At 43.5% G+C, this 17,661-nt stretch overlaps 1 protein-coding gene across 3 annotated transcripts in view; it reads right to left on the reverse strand.

Moving 5' to 3' along the window:
* PLXNA2 (plexin A2) overlaps window positions 1-17,661 on the reverse strand; it is a 315,878-nt gene that overhangs the window by 127,102 nt on the left and 171,115 nt on the right. The window contains exon 5 of one of the 3 annotated variants that reach the window (XM_029572655.1): window positions 15,892-17,138. The exons of the other annotated variants lie outside the window; for them this stretch is intronic. Within the exon in view, the coding sequence (XP_029428515.1) occupies window positions 17,100-17,138 (39 nt within the window). The 3' untranslated portion in view covers window positions 15,892-17,099. Of the gene's footprint in view, window positions 1-15,891; window positions 17,139-17,661 lie in introns of those variants that run through there. 3 annotated transcript variants of the gene reach the window in all.

Consider the following 17,661-nt stretch of genomic DNA (forward strand, 5'->3'; position numbering starts at 1 on the left):
GTGCCACAGAGGAGTTACAATGGGGAAACCCGATAATGCAGATGCAAAAGAGCTTATCCTGAGAATAATCGTATGGCATGCGACTTACCCGCTAACTGGTTTCTGCAGGCTTTCAGTGCAGACAGATTTCTACATATACAGACGCACACAGAAGTGGGGCTTCTTTATAACAAATTGCAATATAATTCTGATTACACACCAGCAACAGACTCATCTCCTACATGAGCCTTATTACTTCCTAGCCATACTGAAATGCATCGTTGCTACATGCACACTGGCTTGCTTGCTACACTCATGTGGGAAACATGTGCCGAATAACCAGCTGCTTGGCTGGGACCAGCAGAGCTTCAAATGCTAGTTAGGACCTCTGGGTAGAATCCAAGGTTCCTCCAGTATTTATGACATGAGTACTTTCAAGCACTTTGTTTCTGTAAAAAAGAATTGCATATGTATTTGCTTTGCCTGTCTGTTCACATATTTCCCAAAGCATTCAACCCACAGCAATCTGATTTTCAGGATAAATACATATATTTAAAAAAGCTAACACACAAAATAATATTGTCCCAGAAAGCGTATGCATCTACCGCAAAACAATTTGCTTCTCAGTAACTAGTTTTAGGGGGGGGGGGAGGGGGGAATGCACTCCAGCAAATTGCTCCATTGGTTGAACATGATTCTAGGCGTTCGGCAGGCACAAGACATTCAGATATTTCTAATCAAAAAGGGGCATTTCTGAGTGAGGGATGAAGGGAGGAGCATGTGATTCATGATAGAACCTTCTGACTCGGACTGAAAATGTGACATTAAATTCACAGAGATGCTGAAACACCACCAGTTCAACACAATTTTATAAAGCTGACAGCTTCTGGCAAGGAATTGTCAAACTTTAATAGGTACCTAAATAAAAGGCTTCTTTCCTTTTTCAAATAGCTCCAGTCCCTGGATTAAACTCCCTGCGGAGGATACAGGCAAAGTTTGGATCTATTTTCACATTAGATTATATAAACTGGAAAGCCACAGTGCTCATACCATTTTGTGGCTTTTCACAGGGAAAGCATTATAGCTGGTGCTTACTGCATCAGTTAAGTCCTCTGAATACCATTTGAGAGGCAGTGTTACATTCTGCATAGGACACAGCGTTAATATTTTTAGTCGGCGAAACAATATGACAAGGCGATAGCTAAAGCCAGAAGAATGCTGGGCTGCATAGAGAGAGGAATATCGAGTAAGAAAAGGGAAGTAATTATCCCCTTGTTCAGGTCCTTGATGAGGCCTCACCTGGAGTACTGTGTTCAGTTCTGGAGTACTGTGTTCAGTTCTGGAGACTGTATCTCCAAAGAGACAGAGACAAGAAGGAGGCGGTCCAGAGAAGGGCGACCAAAAAGGTGGAAGGTCTTCATCAAATGACTTATGAGGAGAGATTGAAGGATCTAAATATGTACACCCTGGAGGAAAGGAGGAGCAGAGGTGATATGATACAGACTTTCAGATACTTGAAAGGTTTTAATAATCCAAAGACAACGACAAACCTTTTCCGTCAGAAAAAAATCAGCAGAACCAGGGATCACGATTTGAAGCTCCAGGGAGGAAGACTCAGAACCAATGTCGGGAAGTATTTCTTCACAGAGAGGGTGGTGGATGCCTGGAATGCCCTTCTGGAGGAAGTGGTGAAGACCAGAACTGTGAAGGACTTCAAAGGGGCGTGGGATAAACACTGTGGATCCATAAAGACTAGAGGAAGTGAATGAAGAGTGGGTGGCTCGTGGGAATGACGGCTACTACCTGGAGATAATACCTTTATTTAATAACATACACACGGTTAATGCGACTCCAACATTGCTCTAAGCTTCAACGGCAAGAGGAAATGTGGAAAAAAGGATTTGCATTCACAAAAAGCGGGGGGTAGCTTGCTTGTTACGGCGGTTACTACCCCAAACCAAATAAGCCTGATACTTCACTTTCAATGCATATCCAGCATAGCGCTCTCCTTCAATGGCAGGGGAGAAAGCCTGATACTTCACTTTCAATGCATATTCAGCATAGCTCTCTGCTTCAACGGCAGGGGAGAAAGTCTGATACTTCACTTTCAATGCATATCCAGCATAACTCTCTGCTTCAACGACAGGGGGAATGAAGAAAAGTGGATCTATATACAGACAACAACCAACAAGGACTGAATTACATAGTCTGGGTAAACAAATAAGCATGGGTGTAGCTTGCTTATTGTGGCGGTTATTACCCCTAACTAATTAAACTAGATATTTCACTTAGATGCAGCTCCAACACTGCTCTCTACATTAATGGTGGGGGTGGAAGGGAACCAGAACCAAAAGGTTACTAAGAGCCAAGAGTAACATAAGTATGAGGGAAAAAAAAGTGCGAAGCTTGCTGGGCAGACTGGATGGACCATTTGGTCGTCTTCTGCCGTCATTTCTATGTTTCTATGAAACATTCACCAGTTTTCAAAAGAGCCAACTTGATGCTGGGTGCCAAAGTTCCTTCAGAAGTCAAGACGCTTTCCCCCCCAATGACAAGACAAACCCTCTTCTCCCATCACCACCTTCAGGCCTCCTCTAACATACCTGGGAGTTGGGACATGTTTGGATTAAGTGCATTAAAAGGTGAATTTTCATAACATTACATGCGTAAGTAGCCTCTGCTCGCATAGTCCATATTTTAGGAGAGTTCAAAATACGCACATATGTTCAGTTTCGTGCACATATACGAATGTAAAAAAGGGGCTGTCTAAGAGCGCTCGTGGGCAGGGCCAGCAGTTACGTATGTAAATAGCTGTTTTAAAAAAGCAGTTAGGCATGCATGTGTTTTTACACCTGTTAATTGGAGGCATTCAGGCTGAAGAGCCAGGAGGATCTTGATTAGGTGCAGGAGGACTGAGTGAACTGCTGGACTAATTGCTAAAACTGATAATTTCATCGACACGCATATGTCATAAAGTACAACAACTTACACGGGACGTCCTACGTTATGCTCACATGTAAAACGTAAACACATATAAAATCAGTGGCCAAAGTACATACGTTCAGTGCATTGCGTATAACATGTAATAACATGTAACCTAAACCTTCACCCACCCCAAAACCTTACAAAAGTTCATCTGGCTGTGACATGGGTCCACACAGAAAAAAAGTTAGAACATAAGTTGCCATACAGGGTCAGACCAAGGGTCCATCAAGCCCAGCATCCTGTTTCCAACAGAGGCCAATCCAAGTCACAAATACCCAAACATTAAATCAATCCCATGTTACTGCTGCCAGCAAAAAGCAGTAGCTATTCCCTATTAATTAACAGCAGTTTAGGGACTTCTCCAGATATTTATCCAAACCTTTTTTAAACCCAGCTACACTAGCTGAAGCACATCCTCTGGCAACAAATTCCAGAGCTTAATTGTGTGTTGAGTGAAAAAGAATTTTATCCAATTTGTTTCAAATGTGCTACTTTCTAATTTCATGGAATGCCCCCGAGTCTTTGTATTATCCAAAAGAGTAAATAACCATTTCCCATTTTCCCATTCAAGTCCTTTCATGATTTTGTACATCTCTATCATATCTCCCCTCAGCCGTCTCTTCTCCAAGCTGAACAGCCCTAACCTCTTCAGCCTTTCCTCATAGGGGAGCTGTTCCATCCCCTTTATCATCTTGGTTGCCCTTCTCTGGACCTTCTCCATCGCAACTCTATCTTTTTTGAGATGCGGCGACCAGAATTGTACACAGTATTCAAGGTGCGGTCTCACCATGGAGCGATACAGAGGCATTATGACATTTTCCGTTTTATTCACCATTCCCTTCCTAATAATTCCCAACATTCTGTTTGCTTTTTTGACTGCTGCAGCACACTGAGCCGACGATTTTAAAGTATTATCCACTATGATGCCTAGATCTCTTTCCTGGGTGGTAGCTCCTAATATGGAACCTAAAATCGTGTAACTACAGCAAGGGTTATTTTTCCCTATATGCATCACCTTGCACTTATCCACATTAAATTTCATCTGCCATTTGAACGTCCAATCTTCCAGTTTCGCAAGAAGTCGTAGTATCACCATACTGGTGTAATAATGCACCTGCCAGTTCTCTTAAAACTATAATCCAAAGTCTATTCCTCCAACCAGTGACATACCATTGAGGGCTGCTGAGAAGAAACACGTCTTTCTCTTGAATGAGCCTTTTTCAAGGTCTAGATAAAAGCAGGAAGCCATTTTTAATGCATTTTTTATATAATGGAGGAGCCCTTATGGATGAGATGCTTTAGCAAAACCTGCTGGGCCCTCAAGGTTTTATCCTGGTGCTCCCCAGCCAGTTTCCAGCCTGTATCAATGCTCCCTGGGAGTGACTGTACCACTTCCTGCCCTGGAAATGTCAAGTCAAATCAGATGTGTGATGAATCAGATTCCACCACCACCTTTTGCACACAATGCTGCCGTTCCCAGTTTCTGTGTTAGAAATAGGGACCACAACTGATTGCAATCTTATGAAACAGGAAAGCTACAATTTTACTCCCTTGAAGGGCTCATAATATAACAGAGAGACTAAAACAGACCACAGCAAAAAGAGAAGCCCTAAGAGTTTTAAAAAAAATGCTCAGAGGTGAATGTAGATGTTACTCTTTTTTTCTTGGGAGTGAGGAAGCAGTTGGATGTGTTTTTTTTCTTTAAACATTGGGTCATGGAAACCGCCATGACGCAGACTCACAAAAAAGGGGTCTGCCCTGGTGGGAGAAGCAGACAAGAACTACAGAAGATTTTCTTTTCTGTTGTTACTACTGAACTGTCTGACCATAAAGTTGTGCTATACGAATTCTAGCACTAGGCTGCATGAGTCGCTGGTGTAAGAAACATTTGTACGCCAAGCATATTTTGCTAGGAATCTGTGTCTGCATGAGGTTTTGCACTCACTATGCACATCACCACTCTACAAATTTTGTGAACACACTCGAGGGTAATGGCAGTTAGGGTCTGCCCATGAACACTGAAAAGCCATTGATGTTTGGAGGCCAAAGGATTCAGGATTTTTACCTTTATGGGAAGCTAAAGTCAAGGAGAGTTGTGTGTTTATGATGGCTGTGAAGAGGAAAAGTATGAGTACACAGGCTAAAACAGATAGGGGGATCTGCTACCAGCCCACTGATAGAGTACCAGTGTGGAGACTGAAGGTCACAGGTTCACTTCCCAAGGTCTTCAGATAAAAAATGGTCTGTGGGTGTCCCATGAGAGTGCATAGTGAGTGTTGCACCTTCACATAGAGGATGACATTAAATTCCTCACCCCTCTCCAAAGTGATGTTAACCGAAGGCCTGGGTGCACTAACTGCACCAGTTCGATCGACTTCTAGAGCAGGTATTTGGGGGCAGTCAACTGTTGAAATGATTTAACGCTGATGCCTGGAAGAAGGAAGCACCAAGAAGAAAGCAGAGCAGCGCTTTCAAAGCGCTATCACTGAGAATTTGGCAAATGGCAGGGGCAACTCCAGGATCAGTTCATCTTCCTTTCTCTGAACTGAATCATTCAAAATAGCATTGAAAATAATGTAGGAATACAACTTAAGTCATTAGGAGCTGAGTGAACACCTACACTATTACTGTCCCACTGACATTACAATGGCTGCCTGGGAGTCATTAATAACGTAGCGATTCGATTCGCTGACATGTTAATTTGACCTGCAACCAGACCACCGGGGAGATTCCGCCTGGGCTTAATCTGTGCACCAGCCGTCGCGCTCCTTGCAAGGAATCATTTACTGTCATGTATATTGATGAAGCAATAAAGGATTCGTGTTGATATTTAGCAGCATCGTTTACCAAAAAAGAAAAAGAAAAAGTCCTTCCCAGCAGTGATCTGGCCACTTAGCACTTGATTTTTGGCAGAAGGCAGAAACGGGAGTCTCTGGTTTTTTCACACCGGATTGGTTCTTACTCAATCTGATGTGTTGCTGGGGACTCTGAGAGGGCCCTGCTTTGTGTGTCAGTGGCAAAAAACGAGGCAACCAACTGATAGAAGCTAGGAGGTACAGCACAGTTTTGCAAAACAAAAATCTAAGTTTGAATGCACGGGGGCAGGTACAGGTCTGGGATCATGACTGGAGTTCCCTGGAAGTATAATCTGCGTGCAGGCTTCGGTCTGGCTGCTTCCTAATCTCTACGAAGACGAAGAGAATGCACAGCCAGGATTCTTCCCACGTTGCCTTTCTTTTTGTTCTTGACTCAGCAGTTTCTTCCTGCTCCATTTGGGCTTCCAGGTCAGACGGAACCAGGGCTCAGATTCTGGTGCCATGAGCCTTAATTTGCAACTACCCAGGGATTCCCCCCCCCAGTTATACCCCTTTCCTAAATTAGTTATTACAGTACTGGTCTTTGATGGGGGGCCCTACATCTGACCACTAGGTATCACCATCACATGACAAAGACCCCCTCTCCGCCAGGGGCTGTGAGCTCTGCCTCCGCAGCAATACCCAACTGACCCCCAGAGATCAGAGGACCTGAGCTAGGGTTCCTGTGCTGTGCATCGTCACCGAGCCACCCAGGCAGCCCTGCAGAGCGTCCTATTCAATGACGCAATGTAATGCGTCTCTGCTTTCTGGAACTAAAGAGGACAGCAAAACTGCTTTCCAGTGGAGCGTGAATTTATCTGAGCAGTAGTACAGGGAACAAGCAGCCGTGTTTCTCCTCGACAAAACTGCAGGTAGCGATGCCCTTCCCTGGACAACGATGTAATCTCGGGTATCTTCTTCAGCCCAATCTAATTGTCTCTCTTCCTAGTGTAGGCAATGAATGGCTGATGGGGCATTCTCCATATTTTGTTGTTGGATAAAAAGTGAGGGACTGTATTTTTGACCCACATAATTATATATAATTATATTATATAATATATACACACACATGCAACAAAGAATTCAATCCAGTGAATGAAACACAAACTCATCCCCCTCACTTTAAGCAGAATTGTTCCTTGGGGGCTGACAGTGACTGCCTTTAAACTCTTACTCACTCCAGTGCCACTCTCTCTCTCTCTCTATAACTCACAAAATCTGAGCAGTGTGTCGCCCTGGCTATAAAAAGACACTGTTAGAAGCTGCAGAATGGCTTTTGTTCCATGTCAGTGTCCTCAGAGGACTGGCTGGAATTGGGTCTTTTATATACCCTTGTCTATCCATCTGTGGCAACCTGTAAAATTCACTATCCTTTTTTTTTTGTCAGAACTGTTGCACTGCTGCATATTTTATCTATCAGCGCTGTCAGGCAGCCTTAAATGCACACACTTTACAATAATAAAATAAAGAACACACACACACATACATATATATATATATATAAATTCAGTTTTTAAAACTAGGGAGCATTTTTCTTTCCTCTATGTAAGTATAATGTTCATCAAAGTAGCTTCTAATTTCACAGCCCTGACTGAAAGGCTCTAATGTTATCTGCTTTGAATAAGTATTTTGGTAATGAAGGTTTAATATAAATTCTTGTAAATAAAAAATAAATTATTCCCCTCCCCCCCTCATCCTCAATAGCTGAAGCGAGTTAAAAGACCTATTTTACATCCTTGAATGGAGGAGGATTGCAGAATGGGGTGTTAACCCCCAGGTCACGTGACTTGGCACCAGAAGGAAGAGCCCATGTGAGAAAGTATCCTTTGCAGAGAAGCTGCCAGGAAGAAGGACCACAGCTTCTTCGGTTACACTGGAACTGCCTTAGGTTAAACAGTGGAGTTTGGGATGACAAACACATTTTTAAATGAGATTAGAGACTTAATGAAAGCCGTAATGAATGAATTAGGCATACGAAGCATTCTAGAGAAATTGCAATAAATATCACAGCAATAGATTAAATCTTAGGATAATGCGCTGATGGACCCCATAAAATGACTTCAATTACTTCCAGTCGATAAATAACAGGACTGGAGTCAATGTTTAAATAGGGTTTTTTCATTTGCAACTATTTGATGTTTTGTGTCTTGCTCTTAATGCTTACATCCGACTGTGCCTTGCCACCTCGGCTTTACTTGCACTATTAATTTGGGTGGCAGGAGAACTGGCTGCATCCCACAATGGGATACTGAAGGGTGCCACAAAGCACCAGCAGCCACCTGCCACCAATTTCCAGAGGCTCTGCTGTGGCTGTTCATGAGGACTACCTTTCTGGGCATTGTCCCCCACCCATTACCCACTGGAGACTGATAAACTTCTGCTGCAGCTAAGACAAAAGACAGAAATCAGCAGAAGGGGAAAGGAAGACCCCATGCAACCACATCTTGGTATCTTCACTTTGGATTCATCCCACTGCTGACTCCTGGAACAGCTTCTGCTTTTTGCCAACACCGCCAGGCATCCCCATCTTTACCCCCAAATTGCAAAGATCCTGGATAGTGCAACCTGGGATTATCCTCCATGCCAGCACTATAAGGGAGACTGCTGCTGCTGGCGATGTCTCCCCTTGTGTGCTCTGGGGGACATCAAACGTCCATTTCCAGAACATTCTATCCATTCAAAAGGTCGATGGGATGCTGCTGTGCTGCTCTGTCCTGGTGCTGGCTGCCCGTGTAACATAAAATCCCACATGGCTGAACAGCACTACGCCTACATTATGCTTGGAAAGCAAGCATGGTGCAACAGTACAATTAACCTGCTTTCATAATGAGCGTTTTAGCTAAGCAGAGAGAAGGGCCTTTCCCCAAGGGAGGACAGAATAATATCTGCACGGTGACGCCATATAAAACGAATGTAACATGAAGCTGCAGAATGCCTGCTGTGTTTATAACAGTGGCAACTCAATATTACTGATAAAGATAATGATAATACCATTAAGACTGCATAGCAAACAGCAAAACCTGCCCCCTTCCACCCTTCCTGGAGCTCCCCAGTTAAACCCACAAGGAATTTAATCATGTTATCCACTTAAATCAGGGAGCCAGGATTAACCCATGGCAAACAGGTGTAACAACCCTAGGTTTCCCTCTTCCCTTCCCTTCCATCCTATCCTTCCTCCCCCTCACTTCATGATGAAAGTCCCACAACTGAGTTGTGCAAGACATTTACAAGTTAGTCACAAAATGAAGACCCCAGGGAGTAGCCAAGCCAGTGGAGACCATCTGTCTGAGAGAAAGCACATGTTTGCAGCACACATGCATGCCATCATGCTGGAAGAATAAAACCTGCTTAACAAATGCAGATTTTTGGACTGGCTTTATGCTCTGTGCCAGAGCTCTAGAGTGGCCCAAATGGGAAGCATTTGTGAGCCACTGATTGGGGCCATTGTGCAATGTTAAATTTCTGCAACAGGTGCCTGCCACATTCTGTGGTTAGCCCTGGACTCCAAAACAGCAACCACACCCTGGGATTCATCATTCCACTATAAATACAGCGGAATGATAGCCCGCGGGAATAAAAAAGGGGCGGGGTGAAAATATGCAGCGGGGCCTCACACTTTCACCCCCATAGCGCCACGGGAAAAGGTGTTATTTCCCGCAGTACTGCCGGGCCATAACCCTGCCCACACTCCTCCCCTTCCCCCGATTTAAATTGTACAGCCGTGAGAGCGGCACATCGCAGTTTAAAGAACGACCCTGACAGTGAGCTTCATTCACAGAGACCCTCCTGAAGGCAGAGAAACAGTACCACATGGCCCCCACAGGCTGGCCAAAGACAGATTTACACACAACTACCTTGCAGTCCACATGTAAGGGGCTGGGCTGGATTTACAGGTTTCTCTGAGAGGGACTCTGGCCAAAAATGTTATCATTTCCCCATCTCCAATGGAAAATTCAGTCTCTCACCAAATCTCCCCTCTTAAAAGCCTTCCAGATTTTTCACGTGCATAAGTGTCACAGTCATGGCAAGTTTGCTTTCCACCTGGCGAGAACTGGGCACAGCTAACTGCCACCATCTCAAAAGTGTGAGGGGAACCCGGCAGCCATTTTTGTGTACAGACACACACACAAGTGGGCTCGAGGGCTGATAACATGACAAATCAGTTCTGGCATTCCATTTCCAAATGAATGTGCGTTAAACGCTGTCCTTTTAAGCCTCTAACTTGTACCCCACTGACTTGACCCAATAACAGGGCCTTCCCTGACGTTGCGGCCAAGCTGCAGAGTTCCTGAGATTGCTCCGTTAGGGACAGACAAGAGTTCGGGGTTTTCAGGGAGCCGTGCAGACGCGTTCTTTTTGCATCCCAATTCACTTGATGTACTGTTCTCATTATGGGTGCGTAGTAATGAGTACAATTTTTTATTTTGTTGAGTGCTTGCTTGTCATTGTTATTGTGTGCTTTGTTATATAGAATAGCAACTTCATATGTTGCCACTGGCTAATATTTGGTTGACTTCGTGATTTTTATGTATTTGTTATTATATTATTGCTTGTATTTGCTGTACCTGATTTAGGAATTTGTTTTAGCCCAAGTCACTTTGAGCATCTCCCTGATGTGGTGTCTAATTAGATTGGAAGTAGAAATAAATAATTAAAATCAAAAGGCTTAGGACATGTCACAGCAGAGGAAGAAAATATTTTCTCTCGGCATTAACTGTCCCTTTAACACAAGAATTACTGATGTATTTCATTAATATGGGACAAATTAAAAAAACACTTTACAGTGTGATATTTATATGGGTAATTGTACAGCACAATGCAGTAATCGCCGTTTCAGATCACGGAACAACCGTAAAGATAAATATTTAATTTGCAGCTACTCCTGCGAGTGGAAGCAGACCAACCTTTAGCAGGCTGCACCCATATAAATATTAAATGATTACATGAAAAATGAATGCATAAAAACTATTTAAGTGACAGGTAAATGATCACCTGCAGCAGATCCTTCCAGCTGCGTTGTTACTGGGCATCACGTTAGACACCAAGGGCCCTTCATTCAAGAGTGCCAAACGCACTTTCCTCTGGCCCCTGGTAAATGCGTGTGAGTGGCGGGGAGTTCTATCCCGACCAACCCCTCTTCCTCCCATAAAGTAACAGAGAGAGGGTTTTTGGGGTTTTTATGGTTATCATGGAAGAGGCAGGACCTCTTATGCCATCACTACTGAGCATTTATTCCCTTTGGTGAGGAGTAAGGGGAATGCCCCAAATTCACCTCTTTCTGCCTGCTACCCTCGTACATGCTGCGTGGAAATGACCCCATGTACAAATGATCTACTTTATGTATTTCCTGCTCAAAATTACATCTGGGGAAGAAAAGTCTAAGAGTTCTCCGTGAAGTCTGATGGGGAAGCGGTATTTTACTGCCCCTGTACTGCTTTATCCTTTTGCATGTTTAAAGCAGAGGATGCAGGTCCAGCGCTGCTTCTAACTCTGTTCCCGCTAAGAACAGCCTCCTTGGTGCAGAGAGAGAGAGAGAGAGAGGCACAGGGCACGGTCAGGACCACAGTTCTGTGTGCGTGGACATTTATTTACATCTTTTGTATGCCACAAATCCTAAACCAAAGAGCTCCTTCTTTATTTTAATATTGCAGAATTTCTCTGGGGGCAGGGTATAGGTAACAGAGAAGTTCTGCAATATTAAAATAAAGAAGGCGCTCTTTGGTGCAAGCCCCCTTGGGTCTTGTGGGTGGCACTTTGTGCAGGTAGGCAGGCAATATTACTCCTGAGGGATTTCTGTGCACAAAAACTTAAAATTCTGCAAACTTTATATTGGTCAAAATATCACAATTTACATGACAGTCTAAGTAATTACATTTTAAATTAATACAGAAAAATGTATTACTTCAAGATGCAGAATTTTAAATATTTGAGCAGAATTTCCCTAGAAATTCACTGTAAGAGGGTCCCTTCCACTCACTCTCCCTACTCCCCTGGCCACTTTGCCCTCTCAGGCCCCAACTCCTCCACCTGCCAGTATCTCTCCCCTCCACCTCTAGGCTCAACCCCTTCCACTCTATCACCAGTCCCAGAGTTTGACCCCGTTCTCAGTACTGCCCCTCACACAGGCTCCCTCTGTCCCTCCCTCTCTCACACACATGCTCCCTCTCTCTTAATACATATACACACACCCTCATACAGGCTCCCTCACTCTCTCGCACACACACACATCCCCTCATACAGGGTCCCTCTCTCTTGCATGCACACCCTCAAGCTCCCTTTCTCACGCATACACCCTCACACAGGCTCTCTCTCACGCACCCCTTCACACAGGCTCTCTCACACATACACAATCCCTTCACACAGAATCCTTTTTTCATACACACAAGCTCCCAATCTCTCACACACATACACACTCCTTCACAATCTCCTCATATAGGCTCCCTCTCTCTGGCACCCACACTCAAGCACCCCCCTACTCTCTCTCACACCCTTCCCCTGCTATCTCTCTCTCACACCCCCTCCCCCTCCTCACACACACACACACACCTCTCTATACACATTCACTCTCCCTGGGGCCTTCATCTTCACCGCAAGTGGTGCAGGTCCCAAGGCATGCAGGGGCCTTCATCTTCGCCGCGAATGGCGCACTGGGGGTCTTCATCCTCGCTGCAAACGGCGTGCTGGGGGCCTTCATTTTCGGCGCAAATGGTGCGCTCCATTCGCAGTTTGCTGGGGTCTCTTCTGACATTTTCTATGCAGAATTTGGCAATTCTGCTCTTCACAGTAGCGCAGAATTCCCCCAGGACTACAATATGGGCTTGACTTGCAACTCAGACTCCATCCCTCCCCCCACCACCCAGTTGGAAGAGGTTGAAAATGTTACTGCTTGGTTATATTTATAATGGTGGATAAGGGGCAAAAGACAAATTCTGTGATCCTGCTAAGGAAAGAATTTTATTAGCTTTTATTTTAAATGTAGCTTGTCTTGTTTCGCCTTTATGACTATATTACTGTAAGCCATGCTGATCGATTTGAATTGGATTTGTGGCATATAAAAAGATGTAAATAAATGTCCACGCACACAGAACTGTGGCCCTGATCGTGCACTGTGCTCTTCTCTCTCTTTCTCTCTGCACCAAGGAGGCTGTTAAGAACATGAGAACATGCCATACTGAGTCAGACCAAGGGTCCATCAAGCCCAGAATCCTGTTTCCAACAGTGGCCAATCCAAGTCACATGTATCTGGCAAGTACCCAAATATTAAATAAATCTCAAGCTACTATTGCTTATTAATTAATAGCAGCTTATGGATTTTTCCTCTAGGAAATGATCCAAACCTTTTTTAAAACCAGTTATACTAACTGCTGTAACCACATCCTCTGGCAATGAATTCCAGAGCTTAACTATGTGCTGACTGAAAAAGAATTTTCTTCGATTTGTTTTAAATGAGCTACTTGCTAACTTCTTGGAGTTCCTCCTAGTTCTTCTATTATCTGAGAGAGTAAATCACTGATTCATATTAACCTATTCAAGTGATTTCATGATTTTGTAGAAATCTATCATAACCACCCTCAGTTGTCTCTTCTCCAAACCGAACAGCCCTAACTTCCTTAGCCTTTCCTCATAAGGCAGCTGTTCCATGCCCCTTATTTTGGTCGCACTTCTCTGCATTTTCTCCAGTGTAACTATATCTTTTTTTGAGATGCAGCAACCAGAACTGCATACAGTATTCAAGATGCAGTCTCACCATGGAATGATACAGAGACATTATGAAATCCATTGTTTTATTTGCTATTCTCTTCATAATAATTCCTAACATTCTGATTGTTTTTTTGATCGCCACAGCACACTGAGCTCACAATTTCAATATATTATCCACTATGATGGTGGTAACTCCTAAGATAGAACGTTAAATTTCATCTAACATTTGGAAGCCCAATCTTCCAGTTTTGCAAGGTCCTCCTGCAATTTATCACAATCCGTTTGAGATTAAACTACTCTGCACATCCTTTTCCTTCTGTGCTCTAACCCCGCCCCTTTCAACCACAGCTAAAAGTGCACACTGAGGAGAGAGTAATATTTAGCTGGGGAAATTTACCCCAGTGACTCCTTTCTTATTTCGACAAATTCCTCATAAAATAGGACTACAGAAAATTAAATACATTATAAAGACAGAATGACAACAAAGTCCTTATGGTTATTATCAGGAATGATTTCTCATCAGTCATCAAAAACTATATGATGAACCAATAAAACTACTGTATTTTCCAGTATATAAGTCGCACTCCTCCATAAACATCAATTTTGCAGAAAAAGTTGGTAGAAAGGTTGAACTGGTAGATAAGACACACCTGTTTATCCTATGCTAGGCTCGCAGATGTGGCATAGTCGAGAAGTGAGTCTGCCGAGTGGAGTGTGAGTACTGGAAGTGAGTTTGATGAGTGTTGCCGAGTACTGTTCATGAGTGTGCTAAGTCTTGCCTTTGGCTGGCGGGACATGGATGCACCAGTGGGAAAGAGAAGCCTTGGTCGGCGGGGTACAGACAAGCTGGTGAGACAGAGAAACTTCAGGCACAACGTGCCAGTGAGAGAGAGAGAGAGAGAGAACAAAAGCTGTATATAAGTTGCACTGGTGTATAAGTCATGCAAATTAAATTAAATTAAAAAAAAAAAAAAAAAAAGCCGCGACTTATACGCTGGAAAATACAGTAGATGGAAGAGTGCCAAGCTAAAGTTGTTAGTGATAATTAGGGAGGGAATGGAGAATAAAATGGAAGATATCATAATGCCTCTTATTGATCCATGGTGCGCTCACACCTTGAGTATTTTGTGCAGCTCTCAATGTCACATCTCATAAAAGTCAGAGCAGAACTAGAAAAGATGCAGAGAAGGGCAAAAAAATGATAAAGGGGATGGAATGGCTCCCCTATGAAGAAAGGCTAAACAGTTTAGAGCTTTTCAGCCTGAAAAAGAGATGGCTGAGAGGAGGTCTACAAAATCATGAGTGGGATGGAATGGGTCAACAGAGAATGGTTATCATCCTTTCAAATAGTACTAAGAATAGAAATTGCTCTATGAAGCTATTAGGTATTTTATTCACTCAATGCACAATTAAACTGTGGAATTTGTTTCCAGAGAATGTGGTGAAAGCACTTAGCACAGCTGGGTTTAAAACATCCATAAACCATTATCAGCCATGTAGACTTGGGAAAGCTGCTGTTTATCCCTGGTTATGGAGCAAGAATGTTTGGACCTATTTCTTTGTGATCCTACAGAGTACTTGTAACCTGGATTGGCCATTTTCCAGGATGCTGGGCTTGATGGAACTTTGGTCTGACCCAGTATGGCACTTCTATCATGTCCCTAAAGTAACTTAGCAATCAAAATGCATCATTGTGTTTGTTGTAACTGCAGGAAAAATTATCCAAATAAGAGTAAGATGCTCAATCTATATTAATAGTGAACTTGATTGCCCCAACAATACTTCCTATTCAGTTTGCTGCTTGTTCTCCTGGGTCACCAATTCAAGTCAACGCCCAGACCCTCTTTTCATTCTCACATACAGAGCTAACACCAACACATGTGGACTGATGGTCCCCTAGGTATAAACGGAAAGAATGCACAAGTGGCTATTGGCTCAAGCAAAACCAGAAACATCTGCTGGAGCTGCGAAAAGCTTTGGCCACAGTGTGCAGCTTCATGGATCCAGTCAGTTAAGGCAAGATAAGCCTTTGCCATATGCAAGGAGAAGAATTCAAGAGTTTCAGAATGAACAGGCAAGAAAAGTCCTGAAAGATGATAGACAGGAACCTCGAGGCTGATGGACCTCTTTTGGGTTCTCTTCAAAGTGCTTTCTTACCCTCCAACCCAGATGAATCTGATTTATAAAGAAGGCAGCACAATACAGGAGTGAGACCTTCCAGTCAATGCCTAGAAACCTGGAGTTTAACAGATTACTGCTTACACCTGCAAATTATTCTGATAGATATAATGGAGGCAAACAGCAGGCAGATATCAACCATTTCTGGAGTTACAAACCCAGTTCAGGCTTATTTTTTATTTTACAGCTTTCGGCTCCTAAAGTTGGCAGCCCAACGTTCTCCAGGGGCAGAGCACCTATGGGCCAGCACGCCTTTCTCTTCCAGGTGTCAACCTTAGAGGAGAGGGAATGCCTGAGAAAGGGGACGAGGTGCAGGAGAAAGTCCGATGGACGAGAAACAGCAAACCGCTGGTTGCATGAAGAAGGTGTTTTTGCAATCAGAAAAGGCAAACAATTGAACAATTATTATTGAGAGAGAAGCAGAATTAAAGAGAGAGCCTGTAGGGGGCTTTCATTAGAAGGACTTCCTTTACTTGTGGCTTATGATTACAATTATTGATTGTCTGTTAAGGAAGCCAATGACAGCAGGCGATATGCATGGAACAGCATTAATTTTCTTCAGGATAACCTGTTTTGTCCCCTGTTTCTTTGTGTTGGTTTTCCCACTTTAGTTAAAGTGCAAAAAAAAAAAAAATCTAAGCCAGCAGTTGCTTGGGGAAAGTTTTCTCCAAGAAAAGCAACAAGCCATGAAGGTTAATAAGCTTGACCTGTGGCTGACCTCCACTTCTTCATACCAGAGCCTCTAATTACCCAGGCAGTAGGGGAGGGAGCCCTGCAGATGAATTCCACTCCCCAAAGCAGGAACAAGCCTCCTATCATTGATTGCAACCTGTAGGGTTAGGAAGAGATTTATCATCCATGCAGGCTGATGAGAGCCCCCTACAGAGAAAACTAATTCAGCTCTCCCTGAGCAAAACATTGCCTTTTCTTCCACCAGCCTGGAGAGAACAGATTACACTACCATTTTTTTCATTTGTATTTTTAAAGTTAAAACTGTAGACCAACAGTTCTGAAAACCTCCTTAGTGCTTCACAGAGCCACACATCCTCTGGTGGCAAATGTCCTGTCTATCCAAGATTTGCTGATCTCTCCAATAGATAAATGTCTCATTTTCCTATATCTTGAACACAAGTAAACAAAAATACGGAAATCTTCTGAGCTGCGTTTTGAGGACTTAGCTCAGACTCCATAGAGCCTCTGGCCGGGCACCTAAGACTGTGACTAAGAGAAAGGCCTAGGCCTTCTAGAGCCTGAAATCTCAGGCCTAGCCCCAATGGGAAGTGATCCTCCAAGGTTTTCATCAATAAGGCAGGGTGCGGAACCCAACCACCATCTCTAAAGCATCCTTGCAATAACGATCCCTTCAATCAACAAAGCCTTTGTTCCTTGATCTGGCATTTCTCAGACTGACTTCGGTTTTTTTCTTTCCACATTGGCGTCCTGAAAAAAATAAATTTAAATAGCTTTACCTCAACACTGCTTACAAAGCAGTTTCCTTACTGTACCATTCACAGTACATCACTGTTTCCAGTAATCATAGCAGCTTCTCATTCATCCTTTTTCCCATGTGTCTTTTACATATATCCATCCACATCCCTTCACTCAAATCCACTCCAGCAAATCATAGCACCCATCCGGTCTCTCCATTCCTCCTATCTTCCTGCCTACCCACACGCAGAAACTCACCCACATACATGAAAGTGAGTGCTGGTGGGGCATCGGCTCTGTCCAACCATTGCAGGGAAAAAAGACAGGCTTGGCACAGAACCATAGCCACTTTCACAAGCACGAAAAATTAAGCTCTTTAAAATTCCAATTACTCTAAACAAAGTGATAATAAAAATTAACGTTATAATAAACATATGGCAGGCTGAAATTATGCGCAGAGCCTTAACTGGTACTTGTTAAGCATAGCATGCTAAGGCAACGGAAATTCTGGTGGAATTCTGGGTTTGCAAGGTAT

This window comes from Rhinatrema bivittatum, chromosome 12, assembly GCF_901001135.1.
Source record: "Rhinatrema bivittatum chromosome 12, aRhiBiv1.1, whole genome shotgun sequence".
Taxonomy (NCBI): domain Eukaryota; kingdom Metazoa; phylum Chordata; class Amphibia; order Gymnophiona; family Rhinatrematidae; genus Rhinatrema; species Rhinatrema bivittatum.